General features: G+C 37.2%; 1 protein-coding gene across 2 annotated transcripts in view; it reads right to left on the minus strand.

Moving 5' to 3' along the window:
- Nucleotides 1-363: 363 nt before the first annotated feature.
- UBE2Q2 (ubiquitin conjugating enzyme E2 Q2) overlaps nucleotides 364-24,192 on the minus strand; it is a 60,728-nt gene continuing 36,899 nt past the window's right edge. For both annotated transcript variants that reach the window (XM_066238615.1, XM_066238614.1), the window contains 9 exons: nucleotides 21,762-21,902; nucleotides 18,336-18,420; nucleotides 16,886-16,946; nucleotides 16,065-16,155; nucleotides 13,333-13,391; nucleotides 10,339-10,387; nucleotides 9,810-9,905; nucleotides 3,673-3,739; nucleotides 364-1,246 (listed from right to left, as the gene is read on the minus strand). In XM_066238615.1, the coding sequence (XP_066094712.1) occupies nucleotides 1,215-1,246; nucleotides 3,673-3,739; nucleotides 9,810-9,905; nucleotides 10,339-10,387; nucleotides 13,333-13,391; nucleotides 16,065-16,155; nucleotides 16,886-16,946; nucleotides 18,336-18,420; nucleotides 21,762-21,902 (681 nt within the window). In that variant the 3' untranslated portion in view covers nucleotides 364-1,214. The remainder of the gene's footprint in view (nucleotides 1,247-3,672; nucleotides 3,740-9,809; nucleotides 9,906-10,338; nucleotides 10,388-13,332; nucleotides 13,392-16,064; nucleotides 16,156-16,885; nucleotides 16,947-18,335; nucleotides 18,421-21,761; nucleotides 21,903-24,192) is intronic.

Raw genomic sequence — 24,192 nt, forward strand, 5'->3', positions numbered from 1 at the left:
GCAGAAGTGCCAAGTCTCTCCAATGTGGTTTACAAAGTTAAAAACTGAATCTTAAAGCAACTGCGTAAGAAACACTTTTGAACTTTGTAACTGGTTTGTGCAGAAAAATGTGCTTCTGGATTTCATCTTAAAAGTGCTTAATAACTAGAAGTTAACTTTTAAATCAAACGTGGGTATATAAAAAATCTATTACCAATCAAACAGGACTGATTCAGGTAAGGCAATAAAATGGAGAATATACTGATTTGAGTTAGGTTTTATAAAAGAATTAACACTTGTAGAGTTCCTATTAGTCTTTAAGTAAAAGCCATTGTGACTATAGCAAAAATGTTAAGAGTCTCCAAATTAGGTATCTTTTTGTACTTAATTTGCAGCTTTTGCTCAAAAAGTCTGTGTCCCAATCACTTTATGAGTTTATTAGTTTACAAATGATTGCAACATCCCGTTAATAAAATGGAAATGTAAAATGACTTGGTATTTTAAATAACTTCAAAATGTATACTGCAGATCTTCCTAAGACATATTGAACCAATAAACAGATTCAGTCCAGCAAGACTGTGATGCCCCAGGGGAAACTACTATAAGCTTGCTTACTTGGCCAATCTTGCTTCGCTTTGCCTAAAAAGCAAAACTCAGTTAAGAGCGTTATATTCAGGAAACAGCTATCTTCACATTGCCATAAAAAAGTTTAACAATTTATTGAGTAGGTTTCCTGTCATTATTTTGGCAAGATCATGAAATGGTTTTAATCTGAAAAGGCTACTGTGATTTAGAAGACCTTAAATTTTCTAAACCAATATTAAACATCAAATAAACCTTTATTGGCTCTAAATGGAACAATATATTGCAAGTCCTTGTAACGCAAAAGCTCATTGTGGAAGTTTCACTAGAGTCGCAACTTGAGTAACCTGATGCTAATTTGCCTGCTTAACAAATTTCATTTTTCAAGAAAAAGAGATGATTAGGAGTGGCCAGTGTGTGTATTTATCAAGAAAAATACAGTAAAGGCCCCACTGCTCAGTCCAAGATACCTAAAATGAGCAAAATGAGAAGGCTATAATTTATACAGGATGTCAGTTGACAGATTATCCAATAAAATATCTATGAGCTAATGTCTTCAGAACTGCTGTTATAGGGGCACTCAAAGCTTGTCTGCACGTTGGAAAGATTTTCTTTAAAGCAACATTGGTCCAAACATATGACAGTCAATATATTTAGCCATCTTCCTTTGGAGGGGTGTACCAGCCTGAAACAGAATGGAAAAAGAAATTAAAATACTTTAATTCTTAAACTAGGAGCAATGACATTTTATTAAGGTTAGCTACTTTCTCTACTCATAATTTTCATGTTTAAACCTACTGTAAAAATTAAACTTATGCTTGGCTTGGCAGCACAGCATTTTGATATGTTTATAATACCAATGGTACTTGACTGATAATGGGGCTACATGTCTCCCTTATGCATGCATGAGCCTACAGTGGGCAGAACTATCTCACACATGAGTACCCTGTGGAGCATTGGTTGTTGCTGCTTATGATCCCTGCCTGACCCACAGCTGCGGCTCAATGTCAATGTCCAGCATCACAAGAGTATCACACCGCACACTGCTAGCCTAAGAAATATTCAGAGGTCAAATTAGAAATACAGTTTCTATGAATGCATATCACTTCCACACCATCATAAAGTAAAAAAATCCTAAGGCAAACCATTGTAAGTTGGAGACTCTGTATAAAGTTGTTTTCTTTTTTATTTTTATAAATTTTTATTAATTTTAATGGGGTGACATACATAGGGAATTTCTTCCCTGTCCGGTGGCTAAAGTTGTTTTCTATGAATAAGCGAGTTTTCAACATAAGCTCTCTATATTAATGGCACTTCTAGATGAAGATGAGTATAGAATATTAGACAAAAAGTTAGATTTTATATTCCATTTAGATTCTGTATTTATAAACTGCAACTGAAAATAACTTGTCCCCAAACAAAATGCTGGCATTTTAGAATAAGAGGAATGTGGATTGTCATCAGTATGATGCTGTCACTTCAGCACTAAGGAAGCCATCTCAGCAGGTACACTAAGAGACAATGCCTAACATCTGTTAGCAGCGGAAGCCAAACTGGAGTTCATCTCCTGATTCTCAATCTACTGTTCTTCACCATAACTAACCTTACATACACCCACACTTTCCCAAAGACAGCACTTTCTGTAAAATTTTTGAATGCTTACTACAAAGTTTGTTTTTAAAATAAATAAATAAAAAGATAAAAATATAATTGCTAGACTCAGAAATCTAAGCTCTAAGCAAATGAGACTAAGTGCTGTCTGGTTTGACACTCATTGAACAGTATAAATACATCAAGGTTTGTGGCACATCCACGTGGTTACAAAGTAGTAGCCTATGGATGTTTTTGAATCTATTAATTTAGGGGGCTGGAAAGGATTATTATGAAAATCCAGTCTTGCCCTCAAGTTTGATCATTCTCGTCTTCAGAAATATGAAAACTGTTTTGAATACAGGCATACCTCGTTTTACTGTGCTTCACACACACTGCATTTGTTTGTTTGTTTTGAAAAAACTGAAGGTAAGATCTCCACAAGCAAAAAGATTTCGACTTGCTGTATTGTGATATTCACTTTACTGTGGTGGTCTAGAACCACACCCAAAATATCTCCAAAGTATGCCTGTACTATTCTTTCAGAAGCAAGCAGTCACTGAAAAAGTGACAAGCTTCCTTTGGCATTAAAATAAAAATGAGCACAAAGCACAACTCTCAAGTCACAAGCTACCACATTTCTAGCAAAGTAAAGAAGGTTACTGTGGATACTCCCTTAAAGAAAATATTTCTTACTTCTATTAATTTATTAATCTGCACACAAAAGCTTCAGTTTTACTAACAGCTACAATGAGTATCTGCACTTAGATACAAAGTGCTATGTATATACACTGCTCTTTTTTTCTTCACAAGTTTGGCAAGACAGACACCATGCCAATTTGAAAGACAAGGAAACTGAGGCTGAGAGGTAAGAAAACTTTTTCAGGGCCACAGAGCTAATGCATGACACAAATGGCACTGAAAATAGGTCTTCTGATTCCTACTTTTATTACCTCATTGTTAGAGACAAAAACTCAAAACATGCATTATGACTACAAGCAAAATTTAGGTAAGTCCAACAGGATTTATGAAATATATTTTAGGATTTTTAAAAAAATATGCAACTCAAATACTCTTAACTGACATTAGAACTTTGCTTGAATAGAAAAAAGTGTATGACTGTCAAAAAGCATAACATCATCTGAAGATGTTTCAGAAACAGCTGGTTCAGAATCCTGGACTGCATTTACTCTGAATTAACAAGAACTCCACATGTAGTGTTACCTTTACAAGGTAACTTACTCAATTCCTTTCCTAAAACCATGTATTTCAAGTAAATAAAGTGATTCATTCATTAATTCACTCAAAAATCTTGATTCTGATTCTTAAACCAAGTATTTAGGACACCAAGACATTGAATAAAGCACAGTGTGTGTATCCTCAAGTTAAATTTTTTCACAATGAAAATTGTACTTTATAAGAAATGAAAGCAAAAACAAAAATAAAACAGGATAAATATCAACAGCACATTATATAATAAACTTCATAAATGGCAATAAATATGTAGTGAATTAAACATACCATTTTTCTCGTGTATCTGTACAATGGAATTATAAGATTGTTGGGCTCTTGCTAGATTATACTGATTCTGAAAGAGAATTATACATCAAATCAACACTGTAAGTAGATGAAAATCATGATATATTTTATGGATATGTCACCACTGTGTTTAGAAGAACAGAGGAAACAATTATTTTCGTTTCCAAAAGATTTTTGACTGAATACCCTCATTCCTCAACTTCATTATTCTCTACCATTTTAGAAAAATAACAAAACCAAAACTGTACTCCAGTAAAAATCTACAAGCTTCACAGTTCATTTTTATAAGTTCTCCAACCACTGGACAAGTACAAATCCTTTTAGTTCTAGTGTCCCTCTCCACATGGATGAATCAAGTTAAAGGATGCTATTAGGACCTAAGTACAATTCAAACTCTATCCAAAACAAAACAAAAAAAGATAAAATATTGCCTTCAGACAAGAAAACATTAAGCTTTAAGGACTATACACATATAAATGACATTTTGAGTTAAAAATCTAAAGAATGCCCATAAGTAGCATCAAGCCATTAATAAAGGAGTCCTGACTTGGTAATGTCTTTTAGAACCACTATTAAGGGACTAAGTCAGGATTAACTTTGTCCCCCTCAGTACAACTGACCTATATCTTAACTTCCAATTAATATATCACGAGCAGTCTCCATAGCAGTATACATATATTATGTCATAGAATTTTTTTTCAATAAATTCACACAGCACAAGAACAAGAAAATGTATAAAAACATTCTAAGTGAAAACTCTCATTCTTACCTATCCTCCAACCATTTGGAGAGGAGGAGAAAAAGGCAGGGAGGAAACTGGGGTAGAAGGAAGGTTCAGTTCCAAGTATTTTTAAATTTTCATGACTTTTTAAAAACCATGATTTAGGTCCTGGCCGGTTGGCTCAGTGGTAGAGCGTCGGCCTGGCGTGCAGAAGTCCCGGGTTCGATTCCCGGCCAGGGCACACAGGAGAGGCGCCCATCTGCTTCTCCACCCCTCCCCCTCTCCTTCCTCTCTGTCTCTTTCTTCCCCTCCCGCAGCGGAAGCTCCACTGGAGCAAAAGATGGCCGGGTACTGGGGATGGCTCCTTGGCCTCTGCCCCAGGCGCTAGAGTGGCTCTGGTGTGACAGAGCAACACCCCAAATGGGCAGAGCATCGCCCCCCGGTGGGCGTGCCAGGTGGATCCCAGTCAGGCGCATGCAGGAGTCTGTCTGACTGCCTCCCAGTTTCCAGCTTCAGAAAAGTACAAAAAAACCCCCCCAAAAAACCCATGATTTAGAAGTGTGTTTAATTTGCAGATTCACGTAGATTCTTATTCATCTTTTCATCATTGTCTTCTAACCTTAACTACAGCATATTTAAAACATATGATCTGTATGGTACCAGTTATTTTTTTAATATTCTTACTTGCTTTGTGGTTTAATTTATGATGACATTTTTTCCCCATATATCTTTGGGAAGGATATGCAGTATCTAATTAAAGAGTTCTATATTTTCCCATTAAACCAAGCCTGTTTAATTGGTTATTCAAATTTTCTACATACTTGACATGTCTGTTTAACCTACCATGAACAAGGTAATTAAAATCTCCCACTATAATGGTGAATTGGTCAATTTCTCCTTGCAATTTTATCAGTTTTTAATTTGCATTTTCAGACTATTTTAATAAAGTACATGAAGTAAATTATTATATCCTCCTGGTTAACTGAGACTTTTTATCATTAAGTAGTCATTAATATTTTCTGTTCCAAAATCGTACTTGTTTGACACAAAAGCTATATCACATTTACAGTCACCATGACTGAATATTTGGACTTGACCTATCACCTTACTTCCTGATGTCTATTTCTCAGTTTTTCTTTTAGTTTTACTATCTCCTCCTGGGATTCCAACAGACATGTTTTAGACCTTGCTCTGATATCCACCTCTTAACTACTGCCATATTCTCTATTCCCATGTCCCTCTGTGCAACATTCTAAATTATTTCTTCTAATCAATTAATTCTCTAGCTTTACCAGGCAGTGACGCAGTGGATAAAGCGTCGGCCTAGGATGCTGAGGACCAAGGTTAGAAACCCTGAGCTTGCCAGCTTGACTTCAGGATCACCAGCTTGAGTCCAGGGTCACTGGCTTAAGCCTGGGATCATAGACATGACCCCATGGTTGCTGGCTTGAGCCCAAAGTCGCTGGCTTTGAGCAAGGGGTCACTGGCTCAGTTGGAGCCCCCCTGATCGAGGCACATATGACAAAGCAATCAATGAACAACTAAAGTGCCACAACAATGAGTTGATGCTTCTCATCTCTCTACCTTCTTGTCTGTCTCTCTCACTAAAATCAAATAAAAAAATTAATCTTCTCTTCTGATGTCTAATCCATCTATTGACCTTCTCATTTCAACAACTATATTTTTCATTTCTGTAAGTTCTATTTCATTCTTTTTCAGATCTGTCTCATCAACCCTGATGGTCTACTGTTGGCTCCATTTTGTTTTGTTTTTTTAATTTTACATTTTACTTCATTTTATCACAATTCTAATATCTAAGTCTCTATTCTGTATCTGATAATTCCAAAACTTCAAGTCTTTGGAACTACAGATCTGAGATCCCTTATTTCTGCCAACTCTCATGTCTGTTGGTTTGCCTGCTCTGTGCTTGTGATCTTTCCTTGTGAATGCATACTTGTTTGAGCTTAATCTTTGGGAATCCTACAGGTTTTAAATTAGAAATGTTTTCCCTTAAAGAGTATCTGTGTCTGCTTCTGATGAGACCTGTACACAAAAGTAACATGAGGCCCTGGCCGGTTGGCTCAGTGGTAGAGCGTCGGCCTGGCGTGTGGGGGACCCGGGTTTGATTCCCAGCCAGGGCACATAGGAGAAGCACCCATTTGCTTCTCCACCTCCCCCCTCCTTCCTCTCTGTCTCTCTCTTCCCCTCCCGCAGCCAAGGCTCCATTGGAGTAAAGATAGCCCAGGCGCTGGGGATGGCTCCTTGGCCTCTGCCCCAGGTGCTAGAGTGGCTCTGGTCGTGGCAGAGCGATGCCCCGGAGGGGCAGAGCATCGCCCCCTGGTGGGCAGAGCCTTGCCCCTGGTGGGCGTGCCGGGTGGATCCCGGTCGGGCGCATGTGGGAGTCTGTCTGTCTCTCCCCATTTCCTGCTTCAGAAAAAAAAAAAAAAAAAAGTAACATGAAACCACTTTAGCCCCTTAACCTTGGAGAATTTCAGGATTATATAAAGTTCTCAGATTTGGTTCCCCAATCTTGTTCATTTATAAAGAGAGAAGACTGGACTTAGTACAGGTAACAACTCCCCCACTCTGGAAGGAAAAAAATACCAACATCAGTTCTTTTATCTGAACGTGATCACTGACTAAGGGATTCTGTAGGTCAATATATGGGCAGTAGGGAAGACAAATGCCTTTCCTGATGGTACAATAGAATAGGTCAGAAGCTGTCCCACGGGCTATGTGTTCCAGGATTTTACTATTTAACTCAACCACCATTCCCTCCATATAGTGAATGGAAGCTTTTTAAGTATCTAAATCCCAAATTCTTGCCCCCCTATCAGAAACAATGGTTGTCAGTACTTTCTTGAACACCCTTCCAGAGATAGTCTCTACTTATAAAAGCAGAGATAGTCTCTACTTATAAAAGCACATCTGTATAATATAGCCTTGTCTGTCTGCCTGTCTGTCTCTCTCACACACACACTCACACACACACACACACACACACACACACACACGGTAGCATATTTTTAAACACAATTTAACACCTTCCTTTTTTGATAGTCATATTTTTACAGTTAACATTCAGACTATTATTCCCTGTTGGCTTTAGAATCCTAGAAGGGAAAACTCATATAACATCAAGCAAAGGTCCCATATTCTTAACAAATATTTCTTAATAAGAAAAGAAAAAAGGAAGAGTAAGATTTCATCATAACAATTCATTCAAAAATTTACCTGCTAAGACATACTTTATTTATTTATTTTTATTTTTTATTTATTCATTTTAGAGAAGAGAGGGAGAGACAGAGAGAGAGAGAGAGAGACAGAGACAGAGACAGAGAGTGAGAGAGAAGAGAGACAGAGAGAGAGAAAGGGGGAAGAGCTGGAAGCATCAACTTCCATATGTGCCTTGACCAGGCAAGCCCAGGGTTTCGAACCAGCGACCTCAACATTTCCAGGTCGACGCTTTATCCACTGCGCCACCACAGGTCAGGCCTGCTAAGACATACTTTAATATGCAAACATATTTTTAGTTGCCTGATAACATTCTATGCAAAATGGTTATATTTATCTGCTAATAAAACTATAAATCATTTAAACATTTAAAACAAGTATATTGACATTGATTAATATCAGGACTATGGCACTGAACTAAGAGTGTTGGTATTACAGAATTATTAAAACTGGAAAAGACTTAAAATATCTAGACCACTTGTATTACAGATAAAATTTAGAAGCCTAGACAGCTAATTTACACAGCAAGTTGTTGGTAAAATAGTCGTTTAATTACACAAAAAGATCACTGTTCTAAGCCTTTTATATTTTCTCTTCACAAAAAATAATATGGCAAAATTTTTTTTTAAAAACATGATTAAATTTAACATCAAGTTTTAAATATAAATAAGTTCAATATTTTCCAAGAGGAAAATATTAAAGGCTCAAAGTACACCAAAATATCAACAGTATATCTAGATATTCAAATTAAAGATGCTCTTTAATTTTTTTAATGTTTTCTACAGTGAGCATAAATTTTGTCATAGAAAAATAAAATTTTGGTGTTATATAATCATTCTGTTGCCACCCTTAAAACATCTAAAATATAACACCGTTGAGAAAAGCTAGTTAAAAGTAGTTAAGAAATTCACTACTGCTCAATAAATAACTTCTAGATTTTATACAAAATGGTATTTTATTCAGTGTAAAGAAATAGCTGTTAAAGAAGACCTAAAAATAAGGTATTTTACAATATTATCCCAAATGGATGATCTTTTTTTTTTTGTATTTTTCTGAAGTTGGAAATGGGGAGGCAGTCAGACAGACTCCCGCATGCGCCCGACTGGGATCCACCCGGCACGCCCACCAGGGGGCGATGCTCTGACCATCTGGGGCGTTGCTCTGTTGCAACCAGAGCCATTCTAGCGCCTGAGGCAGAGGCCACGGAGCCATCCTCAGTGCCCGGAGCCATCCTCAGTGCCCGGGCCAACTTTGCTCCAATGGAGCCTCGGCTGCGGGAGGGGAAGAGAGAGACAGAGAGGAAGGAGAGGGGGAGGGGTGGAGAAGCAGATGGGTGCTTCTCCTGTGTGCCCTGGCCGGGAATCGAACCCGGGACTCCTGCACACCAGGCCGATGCTCTACCACTGAGCAAACCGGCCAGGGCCCCAAATGGATGATCTTTTAAAACAGTCTTTTCAATTCTCTGCTTCCTCTGAGTTAAAATTCTAGTGAACTCATGCTTTGACATGCAATATGGTTATAAATACATTAACACTATTTGGATAGGCATTCAACACAAAAATCACACAGAACTTCAGGAATAGTTGAATTTTTAAAAAATGTTATGTCAGGATGATTTCCATCACACAAATATTTTTCCAAACCATACTAACTTCAGAGTCCATCCTTGGTCCACTCATATGTTTAGAGATAACTACAATTAGACACACAAAGACATTTCTGATATATGTAGTAAGTAAATGAAGAACTGAACTCAGTAGTTAAAAGCAGACTAATGTTGTACAGTCTGGTTTCAATTCCTGCCCTGACACCTGTCACCTTAGACAAGTTACCTAATCTCTGTGGACTTCAATTTCCTCATCTACAAAAAGAGGACAGTAAAAGTACACCTACTTTTCGGTTATTAAGAGGATTGAAGGAGTTAATACAAGTAAAAAGTTTAGAATATAGCACATAAATACTTGGAACTAACTATTCTAACATAATCTCAAGTTGGGGGAACTTCAAAGTACATAAAATTTTTTTACTCATTAGCGTATATATACCAATACAAAAGTAAAATTATACATGTTTTATCTATAGTAAAAATAACAAAGACTCCCCTTTACCCTCTTCTACCTCCCTCCAACCCCCTTTCACTCTTCTGACACTCTCAATAAAGTACCTTATTTGCTCCAAACTGCACTCTGGCTTTGCCTTTGACTAAGGTGGCGTTGATTTGCATGATGACTGATTCTATTGAGTAGGCACTGCTCCAGCCCTGCAGGAAGAGAAAAGACTTCTCTAAAACACAATAGTATTCCTGATTTTGACTTAGAAAAGCTTAACAAAATGGCACATAACAACTCAACAATAGCAAATTAATATTAAGACATTGTACCAAATCTGAGATATTAAGAAAAGTTGAACTGCTTCCAAAATCATACACACACACACCTTATGTTCTGAATGCCAAACATGAATAACCTTAAATATCACTTCCTATCCTAGCACAGATAAGAACCAAGTATATCTCATTTTACTGGTTTACTTTACATAGCTTTTTCATTATTAAAAGTGGCTGTGATTAAAAGAAAATTAAAAATTTTTTTAAAATAGGTGCTTTGCAACAGAGTTTTTTTTACACAATCTAATTTATACAATCAAAACACTGTGGAGATTGAAAACCATGAGAACCATAAGAAAAGAGTTACCTGTTTTGTGAGAAGTTCCATACATAACGCACCACCACCCAACACATACCTTAAAAGAAAACAGGAATCATATGAAATTCTCTAAATTTCAGTATTCCTTTTTATTTTTTGAAGTAGCATTACTAAAAAAATACGCATACATATAAAGATTAGAAGAAAACAGAAAAACGAAAACAGTTGTCACGGTCATTTAAAAATTCTAATGTTAGTACTGGTTGGGTAGCTCAGCAGGTTAGAACATCACCCTGATATGCCAGGTTTATAGGTTCGATCCCTGGTCAGGGCACAGACAGGAATCAATCAATGAATGCATAAATAAGTAAAACAACGACTCGATGTTTCTCCCCCAAATCCTTTCTCTCAAAAAACCATTAAATAAAATAAATAAAAATAAGGGTTCTCCTATCACTTCTCAGCTTTTTGGCTAATACCAAGTATAAAATAATGGCTCTCAGTAACAGAATACTTAAAGACTTTTTTAGATATCAGACACTAAGAACTTAGCCCTAAATATTCCAGAAAATTGGGGTAGAACAATGTTTTCTTAAATGGATTCACGTATTCTATTCATCTGAAAATTTCTCTGCCATCAATTTATACAACCAGGGTTTTTCCCTCTAACACAAGTAATGACTTTACCATATCTATAATAATGAACATCTGCAATTATGGGTTAAATTGTTTCTATTCATTCTCTTGTGAGGGTCAAACAGTTCTGGCCATGGAATCCTGCTCTGTACTCCTCAATTTCTCTGTCTAGTTCTAAACTACAACTTTTAAGAATTTCCCAGATCTCTCTCAGGAAATCATTACTCAGATCAAGATTCTCCAGCCTCTTAACACTTTCTGAAACAAAATAATTTCATTCCTCCTTTAATGTTATTTTAAACTCCAAAATACATTAAATTTCATGCCTAAAAATAAAATCAAGGTAATGATAGTTACACACGAAAACCTGTGGTAATCTTAAAAAAAAAAAAAAAAAAAAAAAAAAAGCTAAGACCACTAATTAGGTTTATGTGAAAACTGAGTCCATGACAATATTTTTTCTGTGCCATAGGACTTTGCTATTCCTGGACCTGAGAGTCCTTCTGCTGACTACTCTTCCAGATGCTACCCTCAACCCCCAATAAAACTTGCCAAGTCCATCTGGCCTTTCAATTTTGGATTCTAGCTAACCAAATGCATCCTCATGTTGAATAAACCAAATTATTTTACAAAGTAAGAAATCTAAAAATTATTCATTTGAATAATGGAATAATAACCCCACTGTGGTTATATATATACATATATATATATCAGTAACGAGAAACTATGTACAAGATTTTAAAACTGAAAATGATATTACAATCAGCTCTCTGTTCAAACAAACATGGGTTGAAAATCTTTTTATTAAAAAGTTACAGTATCGCTGACATGCACTATGTAGTTAGGCCTAAGGTAGCTGGTGGTTGTGTCTGTACTAAACACTTACAAAGGCCCTAGCCAGTTGGCTCAGTGGTCGAGCGTCGGCCTGGCATGCAGGAGTCCCGGGTTCGATTCCCAGCCAGGGCACACAGGAGATGCGCCCATCTGCTTCTCCACCCCTCACCCTCTCCTTCCTCTCTGTCTCTCTCTTCCCCTCCTGCAGCCGAGGCTCCATTGGAGCAAACTTGGCCCGGGCGCTGAGGATGGCTCCATGGCCTCTGCCTCAGGCACTAGAATGGCTCTGGTTGCAACAGAGCAACACCCCAGATGGGCAGAGCATCGCCCCCTGGTGGGCATGCCGGGTAGATCCCGGTAGGGCGCATGCGGGAGTCTGTCTGACTGCCTCCCCGTTTCCAACTCCAGAAAAATACAAAACAAACAAACAAACACAGACTTTTTCTGGTCATTATTCTCTAAAGAAAATAGTGTAACAACTATATATACAGCATTTACATTATATTAGGCATTATAAGTAATCTAGAAATGACATAAAGCATGTAGAGTATGTACTAAGTTACACGCAAATACTGTGCCATTTTATCTAAGGAACTTGAGCATAAAGGAATGTTGGTATCCTTCGGGGTCCTGGAACCAATCCCTCTTGATAGCCAAGAAACAACTGTATCCTAATTTTGTGTGATTGTCTCTACAACTAGGCAGTAAACTACTTAATATCATAAATTCTTAATATTCCTGGCAGTCCTCACAACAAAAATGTAAAAAAAATCTATGCTGGTCAAGTTTATATCAGATTTCAAAATGATCTGATAAAAATATTTTTATACATTTATCCCAAATTTACAAAACTCTTCCAAATCCTTTCTTCAATCATTTGTAGCTGCCCTTATTTTTAAATCTCAATTAAACTATACCAACCATAAAGATGATCAAAGGACTGAATAATCATAAATAGATTATTTCACAGAGTAGAACTGGTCAGCTGAGCATTTCAGAATTCTCAAATTAGTTTAATTGCTGCTACTCAAAACTTATGACTCACTTAATTCATAACATTTCATAACTAACCTATTACAAACTCTGATCCTTTCCCAAGCTTCAATAAAAATGCACATTTACCATTTGATTCTACCAAACTGTAACAACCACCTTTAGAAGAAATTCAATGGCCAGTTTCACAGGCCCTGTGATTTTCCTGTGATTTTTCCTAGGATCATAGGCATGTGGGAGTCACTCTCTAATCCTAGCTTTCTCTAAATACTCAATCACAATTTATATCTTAAAAATACTTGGTTTTTAGTGGTGAAATGTATACAAATAGGGACCATTAAAAATTCAACCTATAAGCAACATAATGGTTTACACCAGTGGTTTTCAAACTGTGGTCCCAGACCAGCGGCCTCAGCTGCACCTGAGATGGGCTTAGAAGTGCAAATCTCAGGCTCCACCCAGACCTACTTAATCAGAAACTATGGGGTGAAGCCTAGCATGCTAGGCCTCCTAGCATTGAACTAGCCCTCCGAAAGATTCTGATACACAGTACCAAAGGAAAAATCACTTAAAACTTACCCTCCTGAGAGAACAGGTAATACCACTCGAACAAATGGAGGATCAAATGGAAAGTTATCCTAAAAAGCCAATTAAGCAAGTTTAGTTAATTTTAAGAACATCCTTAATACTATATTATTTAGAAGATTTTAGTTTATAAAGAATGTATATATTTATTATCTGATGATGAGTGAGGGTTATAAAAGTTAAAATAGTACCAAAAACTAAAATGAAATAAATAAAAACAAAGTTTTTATTTGAGCAGTATTTTGGTAAATTTGTGAAATATATAAAGAGTCTCCCCTTTTCAACAGAACTATATAAAGGAACAGTACAATAATGATGACCAGGTAATTTGAATCAGTCCTCTGGCTGGAAACTAAAAAAGGTAGAAAGAATGTAAATCATTATGGAGCTAAGATCAAGAAGAAAAAGAAATCATAGAGTGGGGCCCATTTTTACCCCTCGGGTTTTCTTTCCATTACAGAAGAGGAAGATAAAACGTTAAGAAGCTGAACAGGACTCAGACTCACTGCGTAGAAAGGTACATCAGGGTCCACAGAGAAGAGGCCTTACCTGGCCCTCACACTTTCACTGGGACCCTCAAGGACAAACTGCAAAGTGCCCTGGCTGACAAGGAATGAGGCCCTGCTTTAAATCATCTTAACTCCCAACTAACTCAGGCACCCTGGGATGCTGGTGCCCAAGCCCCTGACAAGGCAAATGTGAACCCTCCCTGGGGAAGAGTATATAAGCTAAGGCTTCATATCTGCTTTCTAGTCTTTCGTATGTAATGTCTATCACTAACAATAACAGTTATATGAGACTTAAAGATGACACAATCAGAAAACGAGAAGCAAGCAGATACAAACCCACAGGGATCAAGACAATAGAGTTATCAGACACAGATTTTAAAATAACTATGCTGAATATGTGCAAGCAAAGAAAAGACCAAAAACCCTGGCAGAGAAATAAAATTATAAAAATAAACTATAAAGAAATTTATTATATATAAATAATAAAATAAATATAAGGTCACTACTTTGTGGATTTTCACCTATAGCAGAAGGTTCTGGAACCTAACCCCCGTGATAGACCATTGTACTTTCTAAAAATGAAGTAAAAATAAAGCTATTTTCCTATCAGCATATCCACACTACAGAAAATACTAAAGGCTGTTCCTCAGGCAGGAGATAAATGACCTAGATGGAAACCTGCAGAACAAAGCCCACGAAAAGTACAAATATGCACATAGAACTAAAATAAATATTGATTAACTATATAACAATGCTGTGTCAGGTTTCAGATCTAGAGCTAAAATACATGAGAACAGCAATACTTATTTGGCAGACAGTACATGTTCTAAGGCCTTTGCAAGTGGCAAGGAAAAGGGAAAACATAAATTGACAAATTTATATAAGACTTTGACAAGTTAAGGATATATATTGTGATTGTAGGTATTAAAAAAGAATAAAATAACGGGTGAGTACCAAGCTAACAGAGGTAGGAAACTGGAGTAATAAGAAAAAACATCCATAAGAACGAAAAAAAAGAGCAACGAGCGAGAAGGACAAATAGATTTAAACCCAGATATCAAAACATTAAATGCAAACACTCTAAGTGCTCCAATTAAATGACAAACATCTCCAGACTTGATAAAAACATATGAAGAAAAGGTGAGGGAAAAGAAAACTCAGCAAGTTCTCAGGCTACCCCACAACTCTGAGTCCTGGAAACAGAAGAACAAGAGCTTTTTCTCTTAATGAACTGAAGCAAAGATGATGACTGAGGTGCGGCCAAGAGAGTTGAAGGCCAGTCTCTCCTCACTCTCCTACAGCAGAGGGGGAGGGAAAGAGCTTATCACCTCTCAGAAAGTTATGTCAGTGAATCCAAGAGAAATTACCTCCTATTTCTATTCAAATAAAAGGTGCTAAGGAAACAACTAATGCCTCTTATAGAACCAATTTGAGGGAAAGGGAGCTAACTAAAACATGTTTCACTTAGTTATTCCCTAGAAACACAAAAATACCGTTTTAGCTAAGAGAATAATCAGCATAATTCCAGTAACTTACTTTAAGTCCCTACCTCTACCCAACCTTAAATAAGATTCTAAGGAACCTATAAACTATGAAAATTCAATAATAGGAGAGGAAAATAAAAAACCACATTTTTATAGCTAAAACAGATGATCTTAGATTTACATACAAAATCTAGAAGACAGCTGTTGCATATATTTTTTTTCTCTCAATCAGAAAAAAACAGGTCTAAAAGAAACTCCATATAATTCAAATATAACTCTGTAGAAATACTTCCTAGCTTTAACAAAAGATTTAAAACCACTACTGTAATATCTAAGATTATTTCACTCCAAGGACCAATTTTTACCCCACTACAGGAGGGTGATAATGTCTCCGCTGAGAATACACATCCTAAACAACAGAATGTACTTTTACCTATTTTTGAGCTTTATATAAATGAAATGCTGCAAAATGTTGCCTCTATCTTGCTGCTCATAGCTCCATTCCATTTCATGAATGCCACAGTCCCCCTTCCTGCTGGGAGCTACTGTGCCCAGTGCTACTCTGCACATGGCTTCTGTGCACCTGAGCACTCATTTCTTGCAGGGTTCAAACCTAGGGAAGTTCCGAACCACAGGGATACTACACACAGTAATACCAAATTGTTTCCCAAAGTAATTGTACGTAGATGCATTCCCACTAGAAGCATACAGAGTCCATTTACAATTTTCTTACCTTAAAAGAGAAGTTAAGCAAAATATATTCTATGCCTTCTTTTTCTTTTAAGATCTGAAGATCGCTGTGCAAAGGACTATCAGGATCGACCCTGAGAATTACAAAACATAAAAAGTCAGAGATTTTTTTTTTCCCTTATAACCTCAGAAAGGAACCAGCCCAAGAGCTGAAAAAGAGACCTAGGCCAAAATCCAAACAGACCCCAACTCCTTGGGATTAAATATTCAAAAAGAGATGATAGTATTCTAAACCTATTCTCCTAAAGAGATTCAGAGTTAGCACTTATTCTAGATGAAATGGTCATATGTACATAATTTTCTCAAGGACTAAAAAATAACTCTAACTTCCTTCTTTAAAACTGTATTAGGCAAGGGGTTCAGGAAGATAAATTTACCATGGACAAAACCAGAAAAAATGAAATTACTAACAAAATCTAAATGTGTCCATCAATTGTTCTATATATTCAAGTCTTACTCAAATCCCTCATTTCAAATAGTATAAACTGGCTATCACAGTCAATCTCACCAAGTTATTAAACATACTTGTGTGTCTATAGTCCCCACTTGTTTCACTTTCTCCATGAAACACTATCCCACAGCTGGTCTTTCTTTTTCTCCTTCCTCTCTTTTTTACTTATTATTAAGCCTAAGAAACAGCTCATTTTAACACCCTGGGAACTATTACAGAAACAGGGTCTAAATAAAGTTCAAAGTAAAAGATTTGGTTATAAAGGTATCAAATGAAGAAGGAAAATCATCATTGTGACAGTCTACCAGTACAATCACTACAAATAGAGGATTAACTTAAAAAAAGCCACTTACTTCTGCAGTTTAACATGCCAGTCATATAAACTATCATTTATGAGTTCCACCGAATAAATCCCTGCAAAGATACAGGATGTTAGTTATGCTTCAATTCATTTTATGACTCTATTACTCTGGTGTAAACTTATACATTAAATAGCAAAAAACAAACAAAAAAGTTAGAAATTTTGCTATTACAACTCGGAGCTGGCCCTAGCCAGTTGGCTCAGTGGTAGAGCATCAGCCCACCGTGTGGATGTCCCAGGTTCAATTCCCAGTCAGGGCACACAGGAAAAGTGACCATTTGCTTCTCCATTCTCCATCCTTCTTCCTCCCCCTTCTCTCTCTCTACCTCCCGCAGCCTAGTTCAAGCACACTGGCCCCAGGCGCTGAGGATGGCTCTGTGGAGCCTCTGACTCAGGTGCTAAAAATGGTTCGGTTGCAAGCATGGCCCCAGATGGGCAGGGCATCAGACCCCAAGCAGGGATACTGGGTGGATCATGGTTGGGGTGCATGCGGGAGTCTAACTCCCTTCATCTCACTTGGGAAAAAAAACAAAACAGTAAAATATATTCATCTCTTTTTCTTAAAATATATTCATCTTATTTGCTTTCCAAAGCAGATATAACCTATATTTTTTCCCAGAAAATAAAAATCACATACAAGTTAATCTCCATTAGCAAGCAAACAAAAAAAAAGGTATGCTATATCCATAAAAACAATTTTAAAAAACCCCAAAAGGATAGTAGTTCCCCCTTATCTGAGGGACATACATTCTAAGGCCCCAGTCCAAGATTCCAGGTGGATCCTGAAGCCACAGACAGTACCAAACCCGTATATATTATGCTTTTTCCTATATGTCTATGCCTGTGATAAAGTTTAATTTATAAATTAGGCACAGGAAAAAAACACTAAAAATAACACAAAACAATGTTAACAATATATCATTATAACAATATAGTAATATAACAAAAGTTATGTGAACGGAGTCTCACTGTCATAACTGATTAGGTAACCAAGATAGCTACTAAGAGATGAACAGGCAGGAAGCATACACAGCAGGACACACTGGATAAAGGGATGCTTCATGTCCCAGACTGGACGGAGTAGGAGGATGCAAGACTTAATTCACCACACTGCTCAGAATACTGTGCAATTTAAAACTTATGAATTGTTTATTTTTGGAATTTTCCATTTAATATTTTCAGACCCCAGTTTACTGTGGGTAACTGAAACCGAGAAAAGTGAACCCACAGGTAAGGCTGTGGTGGAGGCCTACTATAAACTCACCCTATTTTAATCCCCCATATCTTTTGATAACTTGATTACATTTGTTTCATATTCCTAAAATAAAGTTAATAAATATTTCTGCTTTTGTCCAGTTATAGAATGAGAAATAAAATTTATAATCTCAAAATTGAAAAGAGCATAAAGACAACAGTGACAGCAGAGATGCAGTGGTCCTTACCTGTTTTATAACTCTGTGACCTGTATATGTCCCTGAGCTCTTTCATAAGTCTATCTGAAGCCTGCACAGACCCAGACACTGCACCCTGAAAGATAAAATGTACTATTTATTTAGCAGGATCTACTGAGTCAAATAACTAAAGATTTCTGGTATATGAACCTAAAAATAAATATTTACGAGATTTTAAAAATGGATCACCATTTAACATTTTAAAGAGTCAAAAAGTTAATTCAGTTAAATCAAAGATTATGAAGTTTCAATGGGATTATAAAATTGGGAATAAGTCTGGTTCATTTACTATTATCATCTAAGGGGAAAAAAAAGTCTAACCAATATATCCAGAACATCCACGCCCCTACAATAAATAGCCTAGAACTCAGTGTCTATTTCAAATTATACCATTTTTGTTTTGTTTTTTGTGATTATTTTTTGACAGAGACAGAGAGAGAGAGTCAGAGAGAGGGATAGACAGACAGGAAGGAAGAGAGATGAGAAGCATCAATTCTTCGTTGCGGCACCTTAGTTGTTCATTGATTGCTTTCTCATACGTGCCTTGACGGTGGGGCTACAGCAGACCAAGTAACCCTTTGCTCGAGCCAGCGACCTTGGGTCCAAGCTGGTGAGCTTTGCTCAAACCAGATGAGCCCGCACTCAAGCTGGCAACGTTGGGGTCTCAAACCTGGGTCCTCCACATCCCAGTCCGACGCTCTATCCACTGTGCCACCACCTGGTCAGGCTATACCATTTTTTAATTTAACTTTTTAAAAAATTTATTTTTAGAGCAGTTTTAGGTTCACAACAAAACTAAGAGAAGAATTCCCACATAACTGTTCCACAACCCATAGTCTTTCTCATTATCAATTTCCCTCTCCAGACGAGCCTTTTTTAAATTATTATTTATTCATTTTTAGAGAAAGAGAATGAGAGAGGAGGAGGGGAGGAACAGGCAAAATCAACTCCCATATGTGCCTTGACCAGGTAAGTCCAGGGTTTTGAACAGGTGACCTCAGTATTCCAGTTTGGCGCTTTATCTACTGCACCACCAAAGGTCAGGCCAAATGAGACATTTCTTACAACCAGTGAACCTATACTGACACATATCATTACTGTTTATGGTCCATAATTTACCTTACGGTGCACTTTTGGTGCTATATATTCTTTGGGTTTGAACAAATGGATAATGACATGGATCCATCATTCTAGTACCATAGAGAAGTTTCACTGCTCTAAAAATTCTCTGTACTCCTCTATTCATCCTTCTGATTCTTTTACTGTTTCCATAGTTTTTATTTTTTGGTTTTTGTTTTGTTTTGTTTTGGTATTTTTCCAAAGTGAGAAACAGGAGGCAGACAGATAGACTCCCGCATGCGCCCAACCGGGATCCACCCAGCATGCCCACCAGGGGGCAATGCTCGGATCTTATGGGGCATCTCTCCCCTGCAGTTGGAGCCATTCCAGTGCCTGAGGCGGAGGCCATGGAGCCATCCTCAGCACCCAGGCCAACTTTGCTCTAATAGAGCCTTGGCTGCAGGAGAGGAAGAGAAAGACAGAGGAAGGAGAGGGGAAGGTGGAGAAGCAAATGGGCACTTCTCCTGTGTGCCCTGGTCGGAAATCAAACCCGAGACTTCTACATGCCAGACCGATGCTCTACCGCTGAGCCAACCGGCCAGGACCTGTCTCCATAGTTTTGCCTTTTCTAGAATATCATAATAGAGTCAGAATCAAACAGTATGAAACATTTTCAGATTGGCTTCTTTCATTTAGTAATATGCATTTAAGGTTCCTCTGTGTCTTTTTATGTCTTGATAGCTCATTTCTTTTTAGCATTGAATAATATTCTATGTCAGGATGGACTAGTTTATTTATCCATTCACCTATTAAAGGATATCTGGGTGCTTCCAAGTTTTGGAAATTATGGTTCAAAACCCTGGGCTTGTCTGGTCAAGGCACATATGGGAATTGATGCTTCCTGCTCCTCCCCTCTTTTCTCTCCCCCCCATCCTCTATCTAAAATGAGTAAGTAAAATCTTAAAGAAAAAAAAAAGGAAATTATGAAAAAAACTGCTATAAAAATCTGTATGCAGGTGTTTGTGCAGACATAAAATCTTTTGGGTAAATACCAAGGAGCGCAATTGCTGGATCATACGGTGAGTGTGTTTATTTTTGTAAGAATCTGCCATATGGTTTTCCAAAGAGTCCGTACCATGTTGCATTCCTGCCACTAATCAGTGAAGGTTCCTGAGGCTCCACATCCTCACATTTGGAGCTTTCTAGATGTGTGACCTTGAATACATTACTTAACTGGCTTAACACCAGAGTCACATCTAGATTCTAGGAAGGATAAGTCCCACAGTGGCTCAGTAGTTTAAATGGGAAGATATATAAAGTACTTTGCTGAGTGCCTAGCAAGTGAAGGTGATCAATAATATGTACTGGTTTTGACTATAACATACAAACTGGAAACAATCAAAAGATGTAGAAAGTATAGTAAATATCATTAATTTAGATGCCATAAAAGTTTTTTTTAAATAATTAAGATAAGGGCTGGGCTAAATTTCTTTGCTTTAAAAATGATTTGCCAACTGAATTAATATAGAAAGTAAGATTAAAGGAGGGAGAATAATCTACCTGCTTACAACACTTGGTGTCTCCTTACATAACAATTCACCTCCTGTTTGAGCCATTGTGCTGAAGACAAAGGAACTGGTCGTCAAATTTCACAGGTTGGTAAATAACTCTAATACAAGACAGTGAGCAAGTAGTAAGTGTTGACAGACAGCTGCACTCTCATTTGATATTGCTCTACTCTGCCTGGGCATTTTATAGATATGATTCTCATTTATTCTTCACAACAAAAAAGGTTTGTGCTGTCTACATGTTAAAAGTTGAGGAAACTGAAGCCGTGTAGGTGTGTCTGTCACCAAAGCATTCATTTCACTCCCCCAGCAGCTTCATGTCAAAGAGACGTTATGTCAAAAGAAAAAATTAAGTCCTGGCTAAACATTTTAAAAAAATGAAAAAGAAAAGAAAAAATTACTTTTGATTTGGCCAGGACAGGGCAGACCAAACAAGCAGTGTCATGGAGAATTTGAGTTTTATTTTTGTAGGAGACACAGAATTTAAATTCGCAGACCCCAAAAGACGGTAAGTAGAGGAAACTGCATAACCAGGCTGGAAAAGGGCAGACACAGGAGTGGATTCCAGTATGGAAAAGACAGATAAATAGGGTGGAAAGTGGCTATCAATAGATGAGAAATGTAAAACAATAAATAAATAAAAATACTATGGCAACAAGATACATGGCTGAGGTACGAATGGAGAAGGGTATCTGAGGATGGTATCTTAAGGAATTTCCCTGTTTTACATTATTACCTATAATTACTTTATTTAACCACAGAAGTCCAGGTTCTATATATTTACACATACATTTAGATGGTCTTGCCTTTGAGTCTTCCTAATTTTCTCTAATATTGCCAAATTTTCTTTTTCAATTCCTTCATCCTCTGACTTTTTCCCACTAATAGGCTCCTCTTCCTTCATCTCATAGTGATCCAAGTCTTCTATATCCTACAAAAATTAGAAAAATATTATCTTATTCAAGATTATGCCAAAAATTAAAATTTTTCTTGACTCAAGAAAGAACAAAGGATACATATATTCTATGGGAAGGGGTAAAAATGCCTTCACATTCCAAGCATATATAATTGCTATTACCAAATAAGCCTTCTTTTAAATCTCCTATTAAACTCTTAAACACTTTAACATCAAGGTATCAAGAACCTTAATTGCTCATACTTTGTTCTGATAACTTGACTTACGATCTCCATTTTTTCAAGCAGACTAATTCACTGTGATTGCTAGACCAGGTTGATGACCACTTCCATCCAGACTCAATGGTCTTTTCCTTGGACCTCCATTTCTTCACCCCTACTACAATCTGTTCTCATCCAGACCCTGTCCATGTTCATTCTTCATGGAGCTCCCTTCCCCTGGTTTGTACCTTTCAGTCACCATCTTCCACCGGACACTTGTCTGCAGAGTTCCCACAAATGCCCTGAGTTGAGTCTCCTCCTCCTAACACTTTCAATCTCAGCCACATTCCTCTCCACAGATCTTCTCCACATGTTAACCAGCACAGAATAAAATTCTTCATTATCACATTTTCAAAACAATATTTTCAGTCCACTATTCTCTGCATAAAGCCTTCCTAGCAACAATCACTCCAAATATAAACCATTTGTCTCAAACTTAAGACTATTAGCCATCTGCCTTTTGGTTATTTTTAAGGGTAAGAACTAAGTTTCAAAAGTTCTGTGTTTAAATAAAAGAATTAGAGAATATTTCAGTGACTATTAGACTTAATTCTTAGATTGGCTAAACCAATCTTGCTTTTTCCATGACTCCAACACACAGAGGAGGATTTAATGGCAGGCACACCGGGTGCATGCCCTGGGGCTCCAACTTCTAAAGGACCCAGCAAAACCCCCAACTTTACACTTTTTTCTAATGTAAGGGGCCCAATATTTTCTTCTGCACCTGGGGCCTCAACTGACCTTAATCCACCTCTGCTGACACATCAATCTTTTTCTTTCAAAAGGACAGCATCCAGTGCACTCAAACACACTAATGTCCAGGGCAGCCCTTTTTAACCACATTATTGTAGTTACCTAGAATATCTTCTTTTCATCCACTCTAACCCGACACCTCCCAAGTCTGGTCCCCTACCTTTCTAGATTTCCCTAAATGTGGCTGTCCCTTCTTTATATTATCTTGTCAGGGGGAAAAAAAAGGTACACCACTCCTTGAGTACTTTAATGATGTGTCCACTTCATTATGCAGTAGACACAGGAAAACGGTTTACTGTTTCCACCCAAGTTAACTGCATGAAAACATTAAAAACAAACACTATCTCTAAAATGTCATTCAATTTACACAATGTTAAGAATTCTTTTTCTCCCAGACTCACAAAACAAAACAAACCCACAACTATTTCTTTAGTTCTATGGCACTCTAAAAAGTGTATTTAAGATTTAAAATTTTCCAGCCTGACCAGGCGGTGGCGCAGTGGATAGAGCGTTGGACTGGGATGCAGAGGACCCAGGTTCGAGACCCCCAAGGTCGCCAATTTGAGCACGGGCTCATCTGGTTTGAGCAAAAGTCCACCAGCTTGAACCGAAGGTCGCTGGCTCCAGCTAGGGGTTACTCAGTCTGCTGAAGGCCCACGGTCAAGGCACATATGAGAAAGCAATCAATGAACTAAGGTGTTGCAACGCGCAATGAAAAACTAATGATTGATGCTTCTCATCTCTCTGTTCCTGTCTGTCTGTCCCTGTCTATCCCTCTCTCTGACTCATTCTGTCTCTGTTAAAAAAAAAAGATTTAAAAATTTCCAAATCAAGACAATAAGGTAATAACCTGAATTAATTCTATGATGCAAAACAAAAAATGTTTTAAAACCAAGACCTTGAAAGTCAAATACCTTTTAATCTGGTCAGTGTAGACATGCTGATCTTTATTCTGAAGTTTGAATTCAAACACGAAGCTTCAGAGCCTGAAAACCTCTAAAATTCTAAAATTGCTCAATGACTGGCAACTAAACTGGCCTAAGTTCAATGCCTTTGGAATCTGTTCTACAAAATTCTGAGATGATTTTTCAACATGAGATAGTTTTATTAGTTCTAGCGAATAGTCCCTGAAATATTCTCTAATTCTTTTATTCAAACACAAAACTTTTGAAACTTAGTTCTTATCCTTAAAAATAACCAAATACAGGTTAAACACTGATTACTATTAAATACAAATATAATTTTAGTGCTAAATTTAAGAGCTTTTCTTTTCTAGAAAATCAAATCCAAGA

The sequence above is a fragment of the Saccopteryx bilineata genome, chromosome 7 (assembly GCF_036850765.1).
Source record: "Saccopteryx bilineata isolate mSacBil1 chromosome 7, mSacBil1_pri_phased_curated, whole genome shotgun sequence".
In the NCBI taxonomy this organism is placed as follows: Eukaryota; Metazoa; Chordata; class Mammalia; order Chiroptera; family Emballonuridae; genus Saccopteryx; species Saccopteryx bilineata.